The sequence below is a fragment of the Patella vulgata genome, chromosome 1, assembly GCF_932274485.2.
Source record: "Patella vulgata chromosome 1, xgPatVulg1.2, whole genome shotgun sequence".
In the NCBI taxonomy this organism is placed as follows: Eukaryota; Metazoa; Mollusca; class Gastropoda; family Patellidae; genus Patella; species Patella vulgata.
This window is the reverse complement of record NC_065879.2, coordinates 15,650,517-15,675,065: the sequence shown is the minus strand read 5'-3', so window position 1 is coordinate 15,675,065 and position 24,549 is coordinate 15,650,517. Positions and strand designations below refer to the sequence as shown.

Below are 24,549 nucleotides of genomic sequence, written 5' to 3'. Positions count from 1 at the left end.
TTTACATTCGGACAACCCCTATATGCACTTACAAACTATCTTTGTGTCTTCCTGTTGTTGAATGTCCTTCCGTTCACAATCTCTTTCCATTGATCCCTGCACAAGGGCGGATTTTGTGTGTGTGTGTGTGTGGGGGGGGGGGGGGGCAAACGCGACGCACACCCCACCTATCTTGATTTGGTGGGTGTATTTTAGAATCAAATTTTTGTCTCAGATCAGGAGAAATGGTATTTCCCGGGCTGTAATTTTCGATATTTTCCATGGGAGGCCACTTGGACTTTGTGCCTTCGGCGCTCGCAACGTGCGACTTCGCCTCCCGTGCCCCCCCCCCTCTTTGGTCTAGATCCGCACTTGCACGCAGATCGGAGTTGATTTGTTTGACCATATTAATTAGTTGAATCAGAAGCGTATTGGGTGTTGCTACTTTTGATCTACTGCACTGTAATTATTTTTCTGTTGGGGCAGTAGACGACGAGAGAGATACATAAGGTTTAACATATTCAACACAAACTAGGTCATTTTGGGATTAACATATGGTTCAATTTATTTCAATTATTAGCTTGCAGGTACAAGAAACCCTGAGGTTGGACAGGTGACCCTATTCCTTGTCACGTACAAGCTGGGAATCGAAACTATGCCACTTGACTGAATGACAGATCTTATGATCTAATGCCCACATGTTAGACCATTTGGCCACCCAACACCCGGCAGTAGAATGATACATAAGACAACAGACACAATTTTATTTTACCGCAAAGACATCGTTTAACTTTTCAAAATATGACTTTTGTTTCTAAACATAAAAGAAGTAACTTACTAGGGAATAAATATAGCTTTAATACAAATAGAAGATTACATAAATAATTTATAAACAGAAATGATTCTTGGTCATCAACTGAAATATCTCATTTATCAATTAAAATATATCTTAGTTAACAACTAAACAATCTCAGGTTTTAACTGAACAATCTCAGGTTTTATCTGAAGTATCTCCTTTTTCAATTGAAGTATCTCCTTTTTCAATTGAAGTATCTCATTATGAACTAAAATATATTTCATTTATCAACTGAAAGATCTCATTTATCAACTGAAATATCTTCTTCATCAAATAAATCTCTCATTTATCAACTAAAATATTTTCTTCATCAATGAAATATATCTCGTTTATCAACTAAAACAATTGAAATATACATCGTTTATCAATTGAAATATCTGACTTATCACGATAATAAACAATCTATGCTACAACTTCAAACACTGATAACTTCGCTCAGAAAAAGGTAATTTGAAGGAAATTTTCAGTGTATTAATTTTCATCATCTATTTATGAACTATTATAGCCAGAATGTCCCGTTCTTTATCTAAATCTTACATAATGCATCTTTAATAAATGTGGTAAATACATTTTGGCAGGGGTTTCAACCATATTGACCAAACAAGACTGACTAGAACCGGAAACCACTCAAACGCATCAATATAAGGCATTTTTGAGAATTACGGCTTAAAACAGCATAAACACTATTACATTGGCTTAAACATTCATGGAATGATGACAACAATAACTGTATTTCATGAAAATATATCTAATATATTTTGGGTTAGTAAAATGTTTTAAAAAGGCAGTGATTTGCCCTTACGCCAAGCATCATTGTATATAAAGCAAATGTCAATGCAGTGGACATTATCATTATTATTATATTGGGGTTACTCCCACTTCAATATGTAGAATTCACATCCCCCAGACATAAAACCAGCAGTTGCCATGCAAGATACACCCACATTTTGCAAGAAATGGGTAGAGGACAAGCTAAAAAAAAAAATATATAAAAATAAACATTTATTTCAAGTTTCTTCAAAATCAGACAAAAATTGTGACCTCAAGAGGGTCCACAACCTTGGTATTACATACTTTTACAACAAGGATCACATAATATTTGCTATTATGGCTTACATTATCTCCATCTGTGATATACTGAAAGTTATTAATCACCTCAAATGATGATCCATGACTTTAAAACAAAAAAAACCCCAATAAAATCAACACGATTATGTCCCTTTAGTTTTTATTTAAAGATTGCTTTATCAGATATTGTTTTTATATTTGATAATTTTATCATGTTAAAATGCTAATTGTATACATATTTTTATCAGAGTTGAACAAATTGACAGATAGTATGTAAAAGTTTGGCTACTCCTTATATAAATAATATCTGGAATGTATAGAATGGGACATACATATAAAGCCTGTATGCCTATTTAGTTGTAACAGTAAATTTAATATTTGAGCTTTAATAAATAATCTAATAATAAAAAAAATATAGTACGATCAATATCACTAACATCTGAAAAAAACAAAAGAAGAAATCCGCTTCCACAGAAGTGATATCGCAGACAAAAAGTATGTTTTAATAAGTGTACCCTAATAAGGCAGGTAGATATTATATAATAGTAGTTTAAAGAATATATAAAATGACCAAATCAAAGTGCTATGTAAGCCATGCAGTATTTATTATATACACAATTTAATTCAAATCCAGTCATAATTAATCTCCATTCTTCACACAATGTCGCACATATAGACCTCCCCTCATTCACTATGTTAAAAGAACTGTCAATAAACATTAGTGTAGACCCTGTGACATCATGCGCCAATCAACTGGATTAAGGTTGTTTTAGAGTGTCTGACACATAATTTTAATCAGATTGGTGTGAAATTGTTGTACAGGGTTTTTAGTAAACACAGGTTTTAACTAATATCAGGTTGATATTGTCTTTCTATGTGCTCTTTAAGCATAAGGTGCACTAGCCTATAATATAACAATATCTGTTTTTGCTACATATATATATATATGTTGAGCAATAATTGTAAAATCAATTCTAAATCAACATAACAAAAGGTCAAAGTTCAATGAATGACTCAACTTCAACATTAACTTGAACAACCATATCTAATAAAAACATGGAGTATGTTTGGTTTACCAGTAAACCATAATAATTAAAACAAATAAACAGTGAGGCTGATGTCATCTGCCTAAATTCCAAAGATATATATTATTGCATATTTATCTTTTTTTGTAAAGTTTTGTAAACTAAACAAAGGTTGAACTAGAATCAAAATTATGGTACTCCAAAATAACCATTACTAATTAAAATTAAAACATTAATATTGCAGAAAATAAGCAAAACAATTACCAAAAAATAAAATACAACCTGCTGGTTTTCAATGAATAAAAACAAGATTTAAAACAAAATTAAAACTTAAAATGGCTAACCCTCTTTTATTTGGGTCAAATTGTTTTTTTTAATGATTTCATTAGATTTGTTGATCTGTCTTCAAGGAGAACATAATATCTATAAGGTAATCGACACAAATAATTAATCACATCGAGCTTGCTCCACAACTACTGAACTAATAAGATCAACCAGATCAACACAATGGGTTTTGTTTTTATTATGGTGATATAAGCCATGTCCAGTCAGGTCTGGGGGAACCACAGTGGTTAAGTGAGGACGTAGCTGGCTGGCTTTGTGTAATTCCAAATCCCAAGGGTTCTTTTACTTATCCCATCTGAATGTCTAGATGCTGTTCCTTGCCAGATTGACAGGGGAAACCATGCTGGAAAATCCTGAGGAACATTCCTGGCCAACACCTGGACCCCCTGGTTTAGCGAGCAGACACTTTACTCTCTGAGCTGCTGTGGTTCCCATGACGATACATAGATACAATGTAACAATATTTACATTTTTTAACAATAACATTAACAACAGAATTCTTTTTTTCCATCTACATCATCACAGTTGCTTGTTAGTAGGAAATAAAACAATTCCAACAGGCCAAATGGCAAGACTGTTATTATGTAGTCATTATATAATTAATAATATTATGATAATTATTCACACACAGATGTGACGTCATCCTCTGATGTTGGCATACCATTATTTCAAATGTGCCAATCCTGCAATATTTATAGAAGATGACCTTTTAGAACAACTGAAAATATAGCTTACACTATCACATAACCACCATCTTCCCAATCCTACAATATATCATACTATAGAAGATAGCAGTCACATTTTTTGTAATCTGTATTTTTAGTTGTGAATAGGTCTCGAGGAGTATTGATATAATACTTCGTTAATTTCTCACTCACAACCTTTAAACCACACTTAACGTTATGCTATTATGACAAACATCTGGTACCTTACTGTTACCATAGGCGTAGGAGCCTAGGAACCGTCCATTTTTCGGACACAAACATCAGAGAATGAGACCATGTATCATAGAAATATAATTGTATGATTTTAAAATGAAATCGCTTGCAGTTTACTTTTTGAATACTATAATACTTAAGACCTCGCGCAATAACAAAACAGACAACAATGAATTTGGGCAACTTGCTGTCTTAATTCTGATAAATTTTTAAGTTAAACCAAATATTCGAAAATTAACAGCAGATGTTTGTTGTATTAACTTGACATTGTCAAGGTGTGAGATCAACTGTCACTAAATGTTTTAAAACAAACAACATGTATATATATATATTAATATTTTAACAACCCAACAACCACAAAATGTATGTGTTAGCAAGCCTGGAAATAGAGAACCTGTCACAGACAATGTCAGGTACAACTTCAGGTTCTGTTATGTACAATCCTGCTTGTACATGTCATTTTATCCAGAACAGATACTTTCTTTTTTCTGGGTTTCTATTGAAATATTTTATACATGTCTGACACAAAGTTAAAATGTTAGGTAGTAGTTCAATAGTGCCTGACCAAGCCTGGAAATAAGGCATCTTTCACAGATAATGTCAGACACAACTTCAGACTTTGTCGGGTACAATCTCTATAGCACCTGTCATTTTGTCTGGCACAGATTTCTTTTCTTTCAGTCTTTTTATATGACATATTTTATACATATTTGACACTAAATTTAAATGTCAGGTAGTATGACTAAGGGTATATGGAATAGCGGTAAATGAAATGGCTGCCATCTTTAATGGATGAAAAATGTTACCATCATCAACTTCAGACTTCGATGTTGACGCAGGGAAAAGCCTAGATTTGCTTAACACTATGTATATATATCTGGTAAAAAAAGTGTGCCTAGTACATTGAAAAAAAAAAAATTTCCAGGCCTGTGTGTAAATTATCTAACCTGTGTGTACAAAACGTCCATCTACATGGGCACCACTTTTTTATACACAGGTCACAATTCTCTGGAAAACAATTGCTGTTTATTAAACATACATTATGCAAGAGCTAAATCTGCCTATCGCAGGTCTGTCTTTAGGCCTGAAATGTTATCCAAATTATTAATTTGACATTAATTAACTTATCGAGACCATAATGAACTCTCGATGTCATCGCTAGCTTGCGATGTTTATTGATTTAGGTTCCGATTTGCTGTTTGACTTCCATTCATGATTTAATCATGAAATGGATAATCGAGACTATGTTTTTTATCTTACCAACTTTAGTAATGATGATCGAGGTTAGGTGAAAATTCAATCGCTAAAATCGCTGGGATCAATTTAACTGAAATTTCCCTTTACATTATCCAGTTTTTAACTATTATAGTGAGAACTGCCAGCTCTTTATCGAATCTCCCATAATATATCTTTAATGTGTGATGTTTCGACTAGCATATTGTTTGATAAAGACTAGAGAAGCCTAGTCGAAACTCACATTAAAGGAGCATTAGTTAAGATTCAGTCAAATTGCTTAACACTGAAATGAGATATTAGCGATTCAATTTTAGGCTAGCCTCAAACGTCATTACTAACTTTGGTGCGATAATAAACAAAGTCTCAATTATCCATTTTTACGTTAAATTATCCATCACAAAATGTATTCAAATCCACTAAATATTGCAGGCTAACCATGGCATCGAGAGTTGATTATGGTCTGGATAACTTAATTAATGTCTAATTAATAATCTAGGCCTAAAGTAAGACCTGCAATAGGCAGATTTAGCTCTTGCATAATGCATGTTTAATAAGCAGTAATTCCTTAGAATTGCGACCTGTGTATTACAGTTCAATCAACTAAATGCCATTGAAACAATTCACTTAGTAAAATAGTAACAACCATATTTATTTATCACATAAGACTTGTTGAAGGCACTAATTCCACCGAGAACTGGTCACATAATGGTCCATTCTAGAATGAGGAATGGGATCATAGGAATGGTGGTTACGACTACTTTGACTAGAACTCGCTGAAGTTTCATATCTATCACAGTGCGCTTGGTTCGGAAATGAGTTATGATGCTGGTGGTTTCGTCCCGACTCCGGATACCAATGATTTTGATTAGGATGATAATTTGGTTTTGAGTGATCTCCCCTTGTATGTCTATCGTGATATCTTGTTTCATAATGAGATGCCACTGGATATCTATGACTATGAGGAGGATAATTTTGCTGGCTCATTCTGGTGTTATAGAATTTATCGTCATATCCAGCCCTGTTATAAGTCACGTTTCTGCCATCGGTACTATTCTGGGTTTGATAACGATCTAAGTCTGCAACATTTCTTGGGTATTTCGTTGAAGGAGAAACATGTTGAATTGGACTCCCTGAATTGGTGCGATATGAATCTAGTTTCGTACTTGTCTGATAACTATCTAATAAAACTTTGGAATTCGATGTTTGTGATGTGGTATATTCCTCTGAAAAATAAAATAAATTTTTAAATTTTATATTCCATATGCTGATCTTAAACTGTGGCGAATATGGTGGTGATCAAATAGGCTTACAAATGCAATTTGCCACCAGCTCGCCATAATCACAAGGTGATCATTTCAAAATTACTCATGAAACATATTCTCATAGCATTCACAATATTTATGTAAGCCATTGCAAGCCATTCTTATTGATGGGAAGGCATTTGTCGTGATCGCAAGACATATGTAAGGATTTGCTAGTATTTTTGTTGATTTTTCCTTAAAAGAATACCAATGTAAGGCCTCACGTTTTCAGTATTTCTCAAGGCAAATCTTATTATTTTGCGACAAATTTCAAATGTTCATATTTGCAAACATATTCTCTATTCGTGTGAAAGTAGCATCAAGCCTATGATCTTTTATGCACGAAATTATATGCAAGGGATTGAAGAATTGAGGAAGCCAACTACAATACTATAAAAGTAGCATCAAGCCTATGATCTTTTATGCATGAAATTATATGCATGGGATTGAAGAATTGAGGAAGCCAACTGCAAACTACAATATTATAAAAGTAGCATCAAGCCTATAATCTATTATGCACAAAATTATATGCAAGGGATTGAAGAATTGAGGAAGCCTACTACAAACTACAATATTATAAAAGTAGCATCAAGCCTATAATCAGTTATGCACAAAATTATATGCAAGGGATTGAAGAATTGAGGAAGCCTACTGCAAACTACAATATAATAATAGTTGATTGAATCTCTATATCAATCCAAAAATGGCTCATTTCCATTCAGTAATTACAAAGATATGATGACCGCAGGAAACGATATAAACAAGCGTCACCTATAAATGTTGGGTAGAATGTTTTGATGAACAGTCTTTTAATTCAATTGAATCCAAGCTGTGGGATTATCTACCATGGATATTTTGGTATTGTTTGTGGTCTTAATTTTAATCAACTAGTAAAAAAATCAGGATCAGCAATTTAAAGGATTTGTAAATGAAATGAAAAGGGGTTTATAACGTCCTGCTTTTCTGTACTGACTAGGATAATCAAGGCGGGTATATGCCATGAGGGCCTACACTTATTTCGAATTGCATCTGTGAAGGGTTATTTTATGTGCACACCAAATTTTACACAAAACAACTTGACAATGTCCTTAACAGGCCAACCATCCTGCACAACTGACATGGGGAAACCCTGCCGGAAAACCATGAGGAGCATTCTTGACCAACACCCGAAACTTCCTGGTTAGCGACTAGCGACCTAGCTTCTTACGCTCAGAGCCATTGCAGGTCCCTTATTAATGAATTGTAGGCTGTATTTAAAAGTCATATGCACGAAAAGAAAAAAAGGGAGTTTGTTTATACTCTATTATTTTTACATAGGGGATTAGAGTCAAGCCGATGTGTACACTGTTGGTCGCAAGTGGTTTTTCCGATCCATCTGAACAACTTATGTCCACTTTCCTTGTGATACTGATAAAGAGTCTTCTCGACAATACAAGACGAAAATCATGCAGTGAAGGGTAGTAAAGGCCCTGTACACCCACTTCAATGGGAGAAGGCCTCAGAAGGGCATCCAAACAAAGAGTGAAATTAAATTACATTTATTGAGATTATCTGTTTACTTTGTTGCACAAGCTGCAGGCCCTATGTTGATTTGAATAAGAAGTTTACCTCATCTGTTTTGGCATATAAAATACTCAATCTGATTAAAACACAGATCCTATCTCGTTTCGTTTTTATAGTTCAAAATTTTGTTTTACTTGTCTTTAAAATACTAGAATCTGCTAAATGCCGCTCAAAGAAGATACTAGGATCTGGTGGATGTGAGTGATTAGTCAATGAAACGGTCTGTTGCAGCAAGTTCTAGGCGTGTGGTGCACGGAACTGTAGGTATCCCACTAGAGACAACAACAACGATTAGTTAATGAAATGTCTGACATCATAGGGACAAAAGACGTTCATATGTCCCCTGATGCGACCTCCCACTACAACAGCTCAGATGTACATGTAGTGGAGGCCATCGAAAGTATAAAAAAATGAAACAAATATAGATCTGTAGTTTAATCAGATTTTAAACTACTGGGCCCTATATACTTGAGTCTTGGGGGCATACAATCAAGGAGTTGGCCCCGAACTATATGAGAGGAAATGATACAACACAAATCCCAGATATAGGTTCTGTCCCTTTTAGAAATATCAACAATAGACCTTTATTAAATAATCTTTTAAATACATTTCAATACATTGTAACTAAGATTAAAGTGATCATAAGATTAATTAAAGTTGATACTGGTAGCCTATATCAGATAAAGCTAAATATGCCTGAAGAACTAGTATTATTAATTACCTCTTCAATCACACAATGTCATTAATATTTAACATTACATACACTTCCTTTGTGGGCTCTCAGTCCCTGAAATATATTATAATCTCTATAGCCAAAACTTGACTGAGGTACATTTTAACACTTTTCTGACCCTCATTTATATTGAATCTGTCAGTAATGGCGGCCAAAAAAGAAATAAATTAGTAAGAAGAATGATTTGACCCCTTTTTTAAGGATGTAAATGGTTATTCGTTTGTCTAGTCAGTGTTAGGTTACATATTTTTTGCTTTTTTTTTTTACACATACTCCATGACTTTTACACACTATATTTTTATGGGTGTTATGATGGATAGATCATACTAGTAGTTTGTATAATATTAAAACGAATAGTTAAACACGTGCGCGTTTAGATCATAATCTGTCATTGAGTAAAGTGTTGTGGTTTCTATTCTCCACTTAATTTACGTGACAACGAGTAAGGGTCACCTGTCCAACCTTGTGGGTTTTCTTTAGAATTCTCCTACTGCTGAAGACCCCTATGTGCAAGCGATTTATTAAAATAAAATTCAACCATATGTTAGTCCCATAATGACCTTGCTTGTGTCAAGTGGACATTAAACCCTATTTCTCTCACCTCTTTGAGTTGTGTGCTAAAGCTAATCAAAGAAATCAAATGAAATGGGTCTATGCAACGTCCTATTTCTGAACCAACCGACTCATTGAGGAATTCTAGATCAATTCATAACACAATACCTACCGTACCATAGAGCCAACTTAAATTTACTATAGTCTGATCATATAATGCAGTTGGTGGAGAACAGTCAAGATACATGTAGTAGTCTATACCACCATTACTATGAAGGTCGATTGGTATGAAAATTTGACAATACCCACTGGGGAGTTCGGTTGGATGGCCCAATGGTCAGCGTGTGCACATTCTAAAGGTCTATCATTGAGTCGAACTGGCGTGGTTTTGATTCCCCCGTTGTACGTGACAAGGAGTATGGTCGTCTGTCCAACCTCATGGGTTTTCTCAGGTTTCCTTCCACTGATAAGAACCCCTGCGCGCCAGCGAATTATTGAAATAAAATTGAACCATATGGTCTTTTCGAGTTTGTGTTAAACCCTTTCTCTCTCTGTCTCTCTCTCTCTCTTTCACACATACACACACATAATACCCACTGAACCAGTGCCAGTGACTGCAGCACTTTACCCAGAGAAAATAAAGTAAAATGAGGTCCACCATAATAAAAAAAAATAACATACTCTGCAGTCACTGTGTTCAAATGGCAACAAAATGCACACGATTTCAACAACAAATTAAACTGCAAATAAAATAAAATCTACACGCAGCTAGTTCAAAGACCTATCGGTATGTCGTCAATATTCACGAAGTTCAGTTGCACAACACCCAAAAAGATTTCTAGAACATATGTCATATAACACACATTAATAACTATCAACACTGGCATAATTATGATTTTTTTCTCACGACGACGTCCAGCTTCATTGGACAGAAAATAGAATTTTTGTAAGATTTACCTTGTCGGGGAAAGATGTTTTGCGATGTGTGATACGTTTCCCTTGGCCAGTATCTGTTATTAGCCATTCCTTTTACAATTAAACTAAAAATATGGCCCAAAAATAGTACCGTATGGTAGAGACTCAGTTAGGCTGTGAAGTGTGATGAAGGCCAAAAGGTAAACAACAGTTCGTCTGTTCACGAACCAAGAGAAGATAACTCTAATATGACCACGGTTGATCTCAAATTCGATAAGAATCGACCAGTGCACATTTTGCATTACTCGCGGTCTATTACAGTTTGTGTTTATTTTTAATCCTAAAAATACTTCTGGGCACAAAACCAGACCCAACTGTTCTATAGTATTGTAAAATTTTGCGTAGAATACGATGCAAAAACGGAAAATTTGACCTTTTGACTTCCGGGGTAAGAAAGAACATAGGACATAGCAAACAAACCTTAATATATCTCAACGTTTTTAGCTACGTTCTCGTAGCTAAGGACATAGGAGTAGGTGAATTTCGCAAGTTTACATATTTATTGAAAGGGTGGTTACTTTCGATCATTTTCATTATAATTATACCAGAATGACTGCGCATTCACTTTCAGTGCAAACGACCTCATTTGACCCCGAATATCTTAAAAACGCCCCAATGGCAGCCTGATTACCACTTGGCAACATATTCTACATCAAGTTGGGTTGGTGCCAATTTCATGGACCCCCCCCCCCCCCCTGCACTGAGCCTCCAGACTATATTATTGCCTTCTTGTTGTCCCTGTTAACCAAACTTCTTACACTCGACCACATATAAATTTTTTAATGATATGAGGCAGTGGCTGTACCAGATTTTTCATAAGGGGTTAGGTGAAATGAAATGAAATGGGGTTTAACGTCCTACTGTTCTGCTCCAAACTGGGCTAATTAAGACGGGCATACGCCGCCGTACAGTGTGCTATTCCAACTCTTATATCAACTTTTTTTATGTGCACGTCAGTGTGTACACGGGACCTTGTTTTTCCGTCCCATCCAAATGACTAGACAGCTCTCCTTGTCAGGCCCTCCGTCCTGCATCACTGACAAGGGGGAACCATGCCGGAAAATCTGGATGAACTTTCTCGTTCCAATGCAGGGATTGAACACCCGACCTCCAGGCTAGCAAGCCAGCATCTTGCCCACTGTGATCCCCGTAAGGGGTTAGGTTAAAGGGTGCAAATTATGTGATTTGGAATATGTTGTGGAAAAGGAACACAGTATTGCATAATGCAGTAAACTGTGACAAGATAGTTATATCAATTGGATGAAAGTTTGACCTTTCAATGACAACTCCTCAAACCAACTCACGAAAGCTAGAAGCACTTTTTTCATCTGCTATGCTTGAGTTATCCCTACAAGTGACATCTGGGCTTTGAAAAAAAAACCCTAAGTTTATCTTGGGCCTCTAAATCAGGATTCAACCCAAGAATCATTGCTGTAAGATTAGCAAACCATCAATGTCAATGGCAGAGCTTAACAGTTAGCTTTCTAAAAATGCTTAATTTTCAAAAAAATAATTTGACACAAATCTTTCATAATTTTGTTGAGTTGAAACTTTATTTTCATTACATTTAAGGATGAGACTGTGAAACAATAGTCAAATAAAATTTGATAAATTTATTTCTGATGAAAAAAACAAGGCAATTAAAAATACTACAATGACAAGATCGAATTTTAAGTTCTCATATTTTCAATATAAAAGAGCTGATAATTGTTCACATAAATCTTTCTTAGTTTTTCTTCACACAAAATTCAAAATGAAGCAACAGGTGCACTACTTTAATTTTAGCTGAAGTCATTCTTTAGCAATTTAAAATTATTAAATCTAAAATGTAAAGTACTACTTGAATAAAGCATGAATTGAGCTAACATCAATTGAAGAGCATACAGCACCATCATTTATCTAATTGTATTGCCTGCCGTCCGGAGAACCAGAACTGAAGCCTGGAAATCAGGCAATTGTCACAAATTGTCAGAACAATTTCAGGCTTGTCATGTACATGGACAATCTCAATGCTGTCTGTCATTTTGTCTGACACAGGTTTGTCTTGTTCTGTGTTGATATTATTAACAGATACTGTTTGGTTGTGCTTTGCAATGTAAACTGAATGAGGATCTCATTGAAAGTCCTGGCAGTGCTTTTAAAGTTTGAATCTCTTGTTTTTTTCTGAACTTATTCAGCGTTATTCTATAAACTAAAACATGACAACTGCTATAATTAATAGAATTTTGAATAAAAATGTTACAATGATTAATTATATACAATGACATTAATCTCAGTGATGGTGGGGATATTATTTTCACTTCTGTTCAAATACTTTTTGATAGACCAAATTCTTTAATTATCACCAACTCCCAATTCTCAATGTACTATGGTCAAAATCGTTGCCATGATGGCGACAACTAGAGATAGTTAAAGTCCACTTTCAACCCAGGGTGATATAGCACACAAAAGTGTTCACAAGCTCTAGGCCATTCATATTTTAGTAGGCGTATGTTTGAACCAGAAACAGACACTACTGTTAGCTTACCCATGTCTTTGTGAATACATGGGTTATTATCAGCTAATTTCTCAACCTGGGCCTATATAATTTAATTCAAATACATATTTTCAGATGAAATTAAGTTTCAATAATCAAGCAGAAATAATTTTCCTACAAAAGTCCATTTCAAATTAAGTAACAAGCCTATACCCCTTCACCATCACTGAGAAGATTTTGATGAAGTTAGCTATATACAGCACGATACACGAAAACATAAAAGCACATTACATCTTCAAGTCTACATAACAACAATAGCACAGAACAAAAACATAATCACCATCATTATTACATATTACCTACTGGCAAATAAATTTCTAAAAAATTTCAAAACTACTGTTTTAATTCCAGTTTGTCTTAAGTTTATAGAAAAGTAATTCTCAAGATAAGACTTTACAATATACCATCTTCGATTTCTATTTTCGGTTAGTGAAAAACAAAATTAAAACACTAATTTACAAATACAAACGACAAAACCCAGTATGTATATATTGTCAATTTTCATGTCTATATTAAAAAAAAAAATGATGTTACAGCCGTTATTCCTCTAAAAGGTAGACCATTCTTAGCACTATATAGACAATCTCTTAACGACGTCTAGATTTACGAAGGTTGTTCAATTTATTGACAACTTCAATGGTACCATCTTCCTTCTTGATCTGCTGTAATGTATAACCATAGGCTTTGTGGTCGGTGCTGGTCATCAATCGTTCGACCAATTTCTCAATATTTGGAGTGATTTTGTGGATATTCAGAGAGATGAGCTTTTGATTCTGGAATTTACTCTTGTGCTCTAGGTTATATTTCTGACAGAAGTGACCAGCTAAATCTCGAATATATTTGGGTGTTTCCAAATATGTCAAGGCTCCTTCGATCATTTCGTCGACTTGTGAGAGTTCTTCCATATCTTGACGGACAACTTCCTTTAACCATGGTGCCAATTCATCTTCTGGTTCACCTGTGCATGAAATAAATAAAATCGATAAAAAAAATATATACAATTTTAAGACAACATTCAGAGCCACAGTGGCACAGCGAGGCAGGAGCTTGCTCACTAACCAGGAGGTACCTCGGTATTTTCTTGCATGAAAAACATATGTAAGAACTAGGGCAGTTGGAAATCTACAAAATTAGGGAGGAAAGTCCACTGTCAGGGCAGGATTTGTGAGAACCTTAAACGAAACATAGTTTTAATCAAAATAGAAATTGTCTTCCATATTATGTTTTTATATATGCTAAATGCCTTGTGAAGAATATTAATCAGCTACCTTCTTCTTTCTTGGTATCCTCCTTGATATCAGTATTAAAATCTTCTTCAGCATTCTGGTCCATCACCTCATCTCCATCAAATAGCTGAGCATTGGTGATAGCTTCAAATACTGGAGCCTCTGGTTGTTTAACTTTTAGTGCCTCAGCTCGAGCCTTCAATTCAACAAACTTGTAGACTTTATTGAAGGACGAGGTATCTTGATCAGTATGCTACAAATAAAAGACAAAATTAATAATTATAATTTAATTGGCTTCTAGTTCTCTATTGTCATTGTGATAAAATTTATTATACAAATCATTTACTCGATCATCAGATATCTTGGGCATTCTATTTCAATAAATGGCATGCACTTAAGTTTTGACAGAGAGAGAGAGATAGATATTGGGTTTAGGTCATATCAGGATTAACACATGGTTCCATTTTATTTCAATAGGGGTCTTTAGAAGTGGGAGAAAAACGAAGGAAATCGGGAAAACCCATGAGGTTGGACAGCTAACCTGACTCCCTTGTCACACTCAAGTAGGGAATGAAAACCATGTCACTTGACTCTAAATCAACTGTGTACTTACGTGAAGCATAGTTTGTGTCAAACTCAATTCTTTTATAGCCGCAGCAGATGCCATTCTGGTGGCTTGATTTCTAGTTGTACCAGATCCATAACCAATTTCTCTACCTTGTAACAATACTTTACAGCTATACAGGAAAAACAAAACCAATACATTGATTAATTTAACAAGGGAAATATGTCATCAATATCTCAAGCCTTTGGACTTGTAATCTTTGAATGGTATTTGGTAATTGAACATAATATAAAATACAATTCTATAGATAAAAATCACTATATTATATACATGTGACATTTCAACAAATTTGTATGTTTGATAACCACCAGTGAAATCTTGTTGAAATGTCAATGTGTATATAAAATAGTGATTGTTATCCATAAAACTATGTTGTGTTATACATGTTTTCGAAAAGTACACAGATTGACTACCCCTGTTTTATTGCATACCCCCAAAAAAAACCCAAGTCCATTTTGTTTCCATGTAAATTTCTAATTACCAAATGGAACAACTAATACAGTAGACTGCCACTTTTAAACATTTTATGATATTTGCTCCAGAATAAATATTTTATACCAAAAGTTAAAATTTCCCCCTATGGTTCAGACATTAGGTCTAATTTTTGTCATAAACTTAACTTTCGTCATAAACTTTATCATCTTCTCTCTACACTTCTTTCTCGTCCAGAAATATTGAGAGTTTGAAAACCTTGTCCAAATAAATTAGAAATCGTTGTCAATAAGTATGTGTTATACTTTCACGGTAACCTGTGTATCGCGGCCATTAATTTCTTTCACATTTAATCATTATCAAATTAAATTACCATTTTAAATTACCAAAAATCGTCTAAGTACTTGTATTTGTATAATAATTTGATGTTAAAGAAATTAATGCTAAATGCACATCAAATGATACCTGGGGGTTACAGTGTTTGTTGCTCTATCCACTTAGTAAATAGACCTAGGATCATCTCAAAGAATGAACTATAAACATGCACACCACAACCATTGGTAGAGAATATAATTATGTTCACTGATCAGCAATAACCAAGCACCACATTAACATCAATAAATCAAAATGTCCGTACAACTTACTTAATTACGTTACACTTTTTTGTTTTTGCTTGCTCTATAACTTCTTTACGTTTCTTAACAGGATCAAAAGGTTCAAAATTAGCACCCTGTAAATAAAACATAACTATTAACTCATGTATCAAATTCCATTTTCTTATTGAGAATCCAGTCTTTTCATTGGCTCGAGTTATTCTTTGTACTCAGATTTCTCCTGAGTGCAGCAACATAAATGGCATTGGTACTTGAGCTGGGTGCTTGTTTTGGCCATAACTGTCTGTATCTTGCCTGATGGCAGTAAAATTGGGTGGCTGGACAATTTAACCTGTTATACATTTGAACTGTGCTATTTCAAATTGAAATGTTTTTAATGGGAAGTCAGCACCAACATGGCTATATTGCACCAAACATATGTTGATTGTTTTGATAACTTTCCAAAAGTATATATAGCTAACTTGTTCACATAGCAAGATGATGTCCTTTTCATTGACAAGAGTATAACCAACCTTATCAGTCTTGTCTTCATTCTTTTTCTCGTCATCATTTCCATTACTTTCTTTCTTCTCTTCTTCGGTTTCTGTGAAACAGAAAAACATAATTTAAGAATATTCCAATTTTAATGTGGAGATAAAATTGTTTTTCAAAAAAAGATATTTGTTCCCTCTCTTAATAGTTTCTAAATGCCTAGGGTGCTCTTTCAAGTATACTGCACCTATATCTTTCGTCCTATCTGATTAACCAGACACCACTCAAAACAAACCAGGTCATTTCGGGACTAATATATGGTTCAATTTTATTTCAATAATTTGCTTGCGCGTAGGGGTCTTTAGCAGTGGGAGGAAACCGGAGGACCTGGAAAAAACCTACACGGTTGGAGAGACGACCCTACTTCTTGTAAGGTACATGTGGGGAAGCGAAACCACGCCACTTGACTCAACGACAGACCTTATGATTCAACGCACACACAGTGATCGACTTACCCATGCTTTCCACCACTTCAGGATTGCTCTCTACATCCCAAATCCATTTGATTAACAAATGACAATAGGACGCGCTTTCTTCCAGAATTCGGAACTTAGATCCACGCCACAAGTTCTTCTCCATCAGTATGATCTCTTCTGGTTTTCTGTCTACAATGCTGTCCAAGTCTTCAATATTCTGATGGAACCGTAACTGGAAGGCGTTGCTTTCCACTTGACTACCACATCCACGATAACTCACATAATCAGGGAAACCACCATTATAATCTTTAGTGAATCTGTTAATAAAATATTTTTTTTATAATTTAAAGACCACATAAGATCAAAAATCTAAATTGCATGTATGTATAGCCCATGCTTACTATATCAACTTTACGGCAAGTTCACACCAATCTGATCAAAATTAAGTCCGCTGTTAACGTTTAAGTATCCGACACGCCAAAACGCTTTTCGATTTTTCAATTACGACCTTAATCCGGTTGATTGGCTGGTGACGTCACAGGCACTACACATAGGATATACATTATCTATACAATATCTCACTGTCGGTACAATATAGCACTATCAATACACACAGCAACTGGACAAGCGTCTATTGACGGTCCAATTACCACGTGACTGGCCTAATCATAATCACCGAATTATCGTCTTTCATTGGTATAGATAATACATTTGTGATTGGAATATTTTAGAGTGAATTTAAAATGCTGTATCATGCCGTAGATCAATTTAAGCTGCCTTTGTTTAAATAGGCCATGTGTCAAATGAAGATGACTCAAGAAATCAGCGCATTTACCGGTAATTTGGATAACCCCGTAATACTTGATATCCCAACCTTAAGTACAGAAATACAAATGGTGCCAGTCATTTGTCGATATATTCATTATTAGCTATATAAGAATAATAACCATTTCTATACATAAAGAACAACTACAGTGAATATGGAATTTTTCTGATAACTATGCATAACATGTACAATAGATCGCACTCATTTCTCTGCCAATCAACGCTTGGTATCTTATCATGTACCGTTCCATGTACTACGGGTGTAGTAAATGAGGTTAAACTTCGCCGCGAAAATTGCACGTGATCATTCGTGGAGTTCCTGGTGCCGTTTGGTGGTGATTAAACTGTCAATGCAATTGTAAAATACTTTTATTATAAAGAAGATAACCGATGTTAGACATTATAACCAAATCGTATCAAAAACGTTAATCCATCCATCAATTAAATGTTGTTTAAACGCCAATCAACAAATAATACGAGGCTACTTGATTACAAAAACACTGGTGAGTAATAATTATTGGGTATATAGTAATTTTAAACAACTTATTAGTAAAACTTAATTATTTTATACAATTAATATGTGTGTGTATGATTCTACCATTAGTTCGTTCGTGAGGTATTACGCACACGTTCCAAGAGTGATGTCTTTGATCTGGCCGGCGTAAAAATCGATAATTACCTAATCAACATTCTTAATCCCACTAACGCTCACTGCTAACACCAACATGTAAATTAATTTATGACCCAAGCCTGTATAACTTTTATAGTCGGATTGATTAATTAATTAACGACACTACACTTTATGTGGAAAAGCGAAGTGCTCGCAGTAAAAACCACATAGCTGGACCCGTATATATTATTTACATATTAAAAGTGTTCGTCCAACAAGTTCCATATTGTAAAAAATTAATTAAGAGTTCAAGACTTCAAAGTTTAAAAGTTGTAGGCACTCTAAATTGGATCTTAAATTAAAATGAATTACAAAACAAATTATTCCGTAGTCAATTGTTTTATTTAATCAGACGTTAAAGAATACACACGCCGGCTGTATATAGGTAATTAAGGAATCAACATTCCGAATATGCATTCGGTCACTTGCCGCAAAGTGGATATAGTAACCATTGGCTACACGTATCTCAAAGTTTCCAGACCCATCTTATGTGCACTTTAAACAATGATTGATTGAGAATGGAATTAAGAGAAATTTAACATAATTACAGCAATTACTAAACATTGTATAATCTAATCCTTAGGTGACATTCATCGATTGAAATGAAAAGATAGGTTGCCAGGCAACGAAACAAGCCCACAGCAGCTAAATTGCCTGGGCAGTCAACAAGCATCGTCGCATATTTTTACTTCTGTTGGTAATGGAACATTTATAATATAAAAATGAAATGGGGTTTAAGTACTGTTTTGCTCCTACTGGGCTAATGAAGACAGGCTTACGCAATACAGTGTGTTATGAGAAAAATTTTGCTCGGGCATTGGCACTATGACCTACTCTTATATCGATTTTCAACTGCCAAGGTATCTTTTACACTTTTTTTTTTGGTCCTATCTGAACAACTAGACAGCTGACCTTGTCAAGCCCTCCATCTTGCACCACTGACAAGGGGAAACCACCCCGGAACCTGGAAAATCCTGATAAATTTTCTCAACCAATGCAGGAATCATATGCGCGACCTCCATGTCGTGACTCAAATGTGCAGCCCCACCCATTAGTCTCCTCTATATAATGATATTTACCAGAACGTTATGCCTGTGTATAATAAGCCAGTGATAATTGTGATCTGTGACAGCAAAATGAGCCAGAAGTCGCACAATCTATTGTTTACGATAAATGAACGAAGATGTTGAAAAAGGCTATAAAAAGAACTTTTACCTTTCGTGTATCATTAAAAAGATATTTTTAGCCCGTTTCAACATTTTTGTTCATATCATACACAATTTGCTATTTCAGACGCATTTTTCTACCATGGCTCACAATTTAACCGAAAATACAAATTAAGTGAGAAATTTTACTAACTGTCCATCATTCTCCATAATTTCTTCAAGAGTCTTGTTTTGGAACAGTTCCTGGACACTTTTCATGGCCTGGTGTTCCACTCTCTTTCTCAAACGACCCTGTGTTGATGTCAGGAAAACATCATTGGCATACATTCTATACTCATGCTTATCAACTGCTTCCTCGGGATGAAAATGGTAAACACACATCATGTTGATGAAATACTTGGTGCAGTAAATCTTCAAGCAAACCATTATATGGTCTGACTTCTTGATCTGTTCAGCTAAAAGTTCTAATCTCTTCAAAAATGGTAGCTCAGAGAATTCCAAAGGACAAACAAGAAGACTTGGATCCTCTGATGGCTTCCTTGCAGTTTCTTTTTCAGTAGGCATGTGAGCTAGTTTTCCCATTTCCTTGGCTTTCTCATAAACTTCTTCAAGGGTTAGATTTCGTAGCTTATAAATGGTATCTTTGTATGCGAGCTGTTTGTAAGGCTTGGCAAGTCCTCGTCCAAATAATATACCATCCAAGTAAATACAGCCAAACTTTTGATAGTAAAAGACATCAATATTAAGACCACAAACTTTGATACAGCTATGTAGGGTAGCAGTTTCATCAGATTTATCTTTGAATGTTTTCATTTTTTCCATCAATTTTTTTATTCTCTGGTCTCTGCCTTTGGTATTAATTGCTTTAATGGCAGTTCTGGGAGCATTATGTTTTGTTCTATGAGTTGGATTATCTTCCGCATTCTTCTTACGATTGTTTAATCCACGTCTTGTTCTCTGACGGCCTTCACGTCTGCCTCGTCCATCACGTGAACCGCCCCTACGACCTTCATATTCCATTCTTCCTGCCCCCCATCGTTGTCCAGAACCCATTCTGCCCATCCTACCTCCTGTTGGTAAATCTAGCAAGGATCTTCTTCCATAGCCACCGCCACCTCCCATTCCACCGCCTCCATAGCCACCACCATAGCCTCCATCGCCATAATCTGACATTCCCCTCATGCGTTTCTGTTGTCGCAAATTCTCCAATCGTTGTCTAAGGAGTGCTTCTTCTTCATCTCCTTCAGCCTCTAGCTCAGCTATCTGCTGCATCATTTCCATTTTGCGGAGCTTTTTGGACATTTCGTTCATCTGCAGATTCTGTGTTGACAGGAAGCTATCAAATTTATCTGAAGTTCCGTATCTATCCATTGATCCCCCTCCACCATATCCAGATCCCGTTCCAAAGCTGGATCCTGCACTGGAATTGCCAAAATTACCACCGTATCTGGAACCAGCCCCACTGCCATACCCAGAGCCTGAGTTGGAACCATAGCCTGAACCCGACGTGGCACCATAGCCTGAACCCGATGTGCTGCCATATCCTGATCCAGAGGTGGACCCATATCCTGATCCAGTTGTGCTTCCATACCCTGACGAATTGTTACCATATCCAAATGAGCCACCACCTATCATAAAATCATCTCGTTTTCTTTTCCCTGTAATAATAGATTTGAATAATTGAAATGAAATAGAGACAGAAAAATGGGTAATTTCCGGACTAACATTTGGTACGATTTTATTCCAATAATTTGCTTGTGTTTTATGGTAGGAAATTTGATGGCCCGGATAAAATTCAGGACGTTAGACAGCGGACCCTACACCTAAACATGCAACTTGATTCAATAACTGACCTTATGAAATATAGCTCACTTGTTGTTAGATCACTCACCCACCTAACCCAACTCTGAAATGAAATGGGGTTTAAGATCCTTCTCTTCTGCACTGACAAGTTTACAGAAAGGATTTCTCAGGAAATCTGTTTTATACCATTCAAACAATTTAATTTGCTGATCATTACTTATATTTATCAAATCTTTCAGGGGTCAATCCCTGCTGAAATGTACCCAGTAAATATTCAAACCAAGACATTCGAATATCAAAGATACATAATCTCCCAGCTTGATTTCAATTAAATTAAAAAGAGCTTTGTACATAGACTACTGAACCATTTTTTGACTGATAATCCTTTTAAATGACAAATCAAGATCATAAGGCTTTGCCAGGCATAGAAACATATTAATTACCTTTTTTGTCATATTGGCCGTTTATGTGTCAAGTACAAGCTGAGAATCAAAACCACATCAGTTGACTCAATGTCAGACCGTATGATCTAAATTATACAAGGTAAACCATTCGCCTCACCCCCACCCCCCTGGCAGTTCATAAAAGAAAATACTTCTACTATACCTGAGGATTTATTACCATAACCAGATTCATAATCAGAATCTTGGAACCACTGTCCATACTTCGACATTGCGTCCGTTCACCCACTAAAAAAGAAAACAAAATGCTATAACAATTGTATCATAAAACATATTCTAATTTACTTACCTTCACTGGAAGACATACGTGTACACATACAATTGAGAATATTGAAATTTTTCTTTTTCTTCAGAAAATTACAATTTGTTTTTCTAATACAAATATGCTTTAATATCTAAGATTTTTAAGTTTTTGTGGGAAAGTCAATCCAAAAATTAATTGCTTATAACTTCCTTTAAGTACTCTGTACAATAACGAGGTTTACACAACATAAAAATTTAACGAAACAAAAATAAACCATCATTTATGTATCACAATTTCTGTATATTGAGTATTTTAAGTGAAATATAATCTTCAAGCTATTTTTTTTTTATTTCTAGAAAAATAGAGTGTACAATGTACAATAAGATATGTACATGGCACGTAATTAAAATTATCCAGTCAGTACAGTACTGAGGTGTACTTTCTTTCTAAAGTACAATAGTTTGGTCAACGGGAAAAACCCAAACATGGAAAAGATACCGTTTGACCAATTATTTAAGTGACAAGTCCAAACATTTGGATGTCTGCGATTTGAAGCCAGTATTTCCTATCATTTAACATGAACAGAAATAATTTCAATGCTATGCTTCTTATTTTTACATATACGCAATAATCAATTTTCCAAATGATATTGCTTGTATCGAAGTTACGTTTATATGTTTACAGAATTTGATATTCATCTCCTCTGTAACTCGACGTTAATAAACAGAAATAATACATTATGAAATGATCATAATATGGCCTCATGAATCTCAATCAATGTCATATTATTGCCGTGAATAAAGTGCACATGCTGAAAATTACTTGACAGGCATGACACTTTACAAATAAAATATAGATAATTAGCAGAATGATGTACACATGGAAGCTCTTTGTTGTTGGAAACATTTATCCAACAAGAGCAACTCCGAAGATCGCAATACCAGATTCTTCTGTACAAAATTCCACATTTTTACCTTCTTTGTGTAGCGTTAATACGGTAATTGACACAATAATGTGTTTGCCGTTTGCTGCTGAATTTTTTATAATTGTCAAATCCAACAGAAAGCTGTTGATCTACTTTCTTCGATTCTCTTCAAATCAAAAACTGCAACCTATAGAAAGTAATCAGATGATAAAATTAAATGGTAAACAATGTGGTTTATTTGGCTATTTAACCAACCAAAACGGGTCTGGTTTACCACATACTATTCTATTTACACAAAACAGACATTCTCTGCATTTCATTCCACCATTTTCCAGTACAGTACATGTAATCTAAGCTTATCAACCGACAACATTCGTACCAGTCCACATCAAAAATCATATGCAGGTTTCAAATATAACATACATTAGCCAGATATCCCAATATTTCGCCTACACACCAATGACAATTATCATATTGCACTTGCAGAAAGCAGGGGTTAAAAAAAGGGTGCAGATTACCAGTTTAAAAAAAATTATTGGTACAATTCTTATACTGCTCCAAATCCTTTACTAGTATCCATTTTTTTAAGAGGTTTGAAAATCATAGGGTAGTTTCCGTTCAAGGCCCCCAGGATTAAAATTACTGGTATTAGTTATTAGTGGTATTCCATACTTTGAGATTTTAAGGAATTTCTTGAATATGATAACCATAATCTAGGGAATTCACTTGGACCTAGAGAGCTGTACTAGCTAGCACAGGATAGTTTGCCCAATAGGCCTACAGAGTAAAGCGAGAACAGTAAAGTAGATACACATGTGACATATCAATTACGGCCAAAAATATTCCCAATTCTGCATTTGCAAGAATGTTAAGCACGAATAATGCCTACTACATGTAGATCATCTACAGATCCTGTAATACTAATTCCTGCATGACATTAGGTTTTTCTAGTAGGTTTTCTATTCATTGGCAATTGATTATTATATAGGCTAATAATGATTGAAAATTTTAATTTCAAAATATTAAATACAAATACAAATCTATAGACAAAATGAGTTATCAAATAAGGGCAGGTCCACATGACCAGCTAACCATTACACGTTTTTTTTAATTTTGAGTTTGGTTTTTTCTTTTCAGTTGTACCCGAAGACCTTTGTCTGCAAACAGCGAGTCGGCCATTTTGAATTTATTCATTTTTAATCGGCCCGATTTCTTATAAGAAAATTAAAAAAAAAAAAGACATTTTAGCCTAAAATAATGTGGTTGGTCCATTTCAAACAATACTCTACACCGTTTCCTAACAGCATGTGGACAAATTATCTGATTTCTTCAATTAACTTGACCGTACTTTTTGATTTTCTTGCTTGCGTGCTTCTTCTACACGAGTTCTGTGGCTTCTACTCGAACGCATTAAATCTGGGTCATTTCCTGTCAGGGGAGGCAACTACATGCCGCTAATTTGAATAAATCAATATCAAGACTTGGATCCTCCAATATATAATTT

At 35.0% G+C, this 24,549-nt stretch overlaps 1 protein-coding gene and 1 long non-coding RNA gene across 3 annotated transcripts; both read right to left on the bottom strand.

Moving 5' to 3' along the window:
- Window positions 1-622: 622 nt before the first annotated feature.
- On the bottom strand, window positions 623-10,865 carry LOC126823373 (uncharacterized). Its single transcript, XR_007681150.2, has 3 exons — window positions 10,554-10,865; window positions 9,033-9,098; window positions 623-6,670 (listed from the first exon to the last, which is right to left on the bottom strand). It is a non-coding gene; the product is annotated as an uncharacterized LOC126823373 (long non-coding RNA).
- A 1,240-nt stretch (window positions 10,866-12,105) lies between these two features.
- LOC126819754 (uncharacterized) lies at window positions 12,106-24,497 on the bottom strand. 2 transcript variants are annotated; one of them, XM_050547996.2, is made up of 10 exons: window positions 24,394-24,497; window positions 23,095-23,232; window positions 22,022-22,104; window positions 19,806-21,270; window positions 16,991-17,268; window positions 16,517-16,587; window positions 16,035-16,120; window positions 14,947-15,070; window positions 14,376-14,586; window positions 12,106-14,065 (listed from the first exon to the last, which is right to left on the bottom strand). In XM_050547996.2, the coding sequence occupies exons 3-10, from the start codon at window positions 22,086-22,088 to the stop codon at window positions 13,695-13,697; spliced, it is 2,673 nt and encodes an 890-aa protein (XP_050403953.1). In that variant the 5' UTR covers window positions 22,089-22,104; window positions 23,095-23,232; window positions 24,394-24,497; the 3' UTR covers window positions 12,106-13,694. The 2 variants fall into 2 exon arrangements, with proteins under 2 accessions (XP_050403953.1, XP_050404000.1); XM_050548043.2 differs by lacking the exon at window positions 23,095-23,232 and having other exon boundaries at window positions 24,394-24,445.
- Window positions 24,498-24,549: the final 52 nt, after the last annotated feature.

Excerpts from the sequence above, each read along its gene's own strand:
- LOC126819754 (XM_050547996.2), bottom strand. The coding sequence starts at position 22,088 with ATGTCGAAGTATGGACAGTGGTTCCAAGATTCTGATTATGAATCTGGT. Across the intron at positions 14,587-14,946 it reads TGACACAAACTATGCTTCAC|CATACTGATCAAGATACCTC; the intron begins GTAAGTACACAG and ends TTTTATTTGTAG. Across the intron at positions 14,066-14,375 it reads GGATACCAAGAAAGAAGAAG|GTGAACCAGAAGATGAATTG; the intron begins GTAGCTGATTAA and ends TTTCATGCACAG.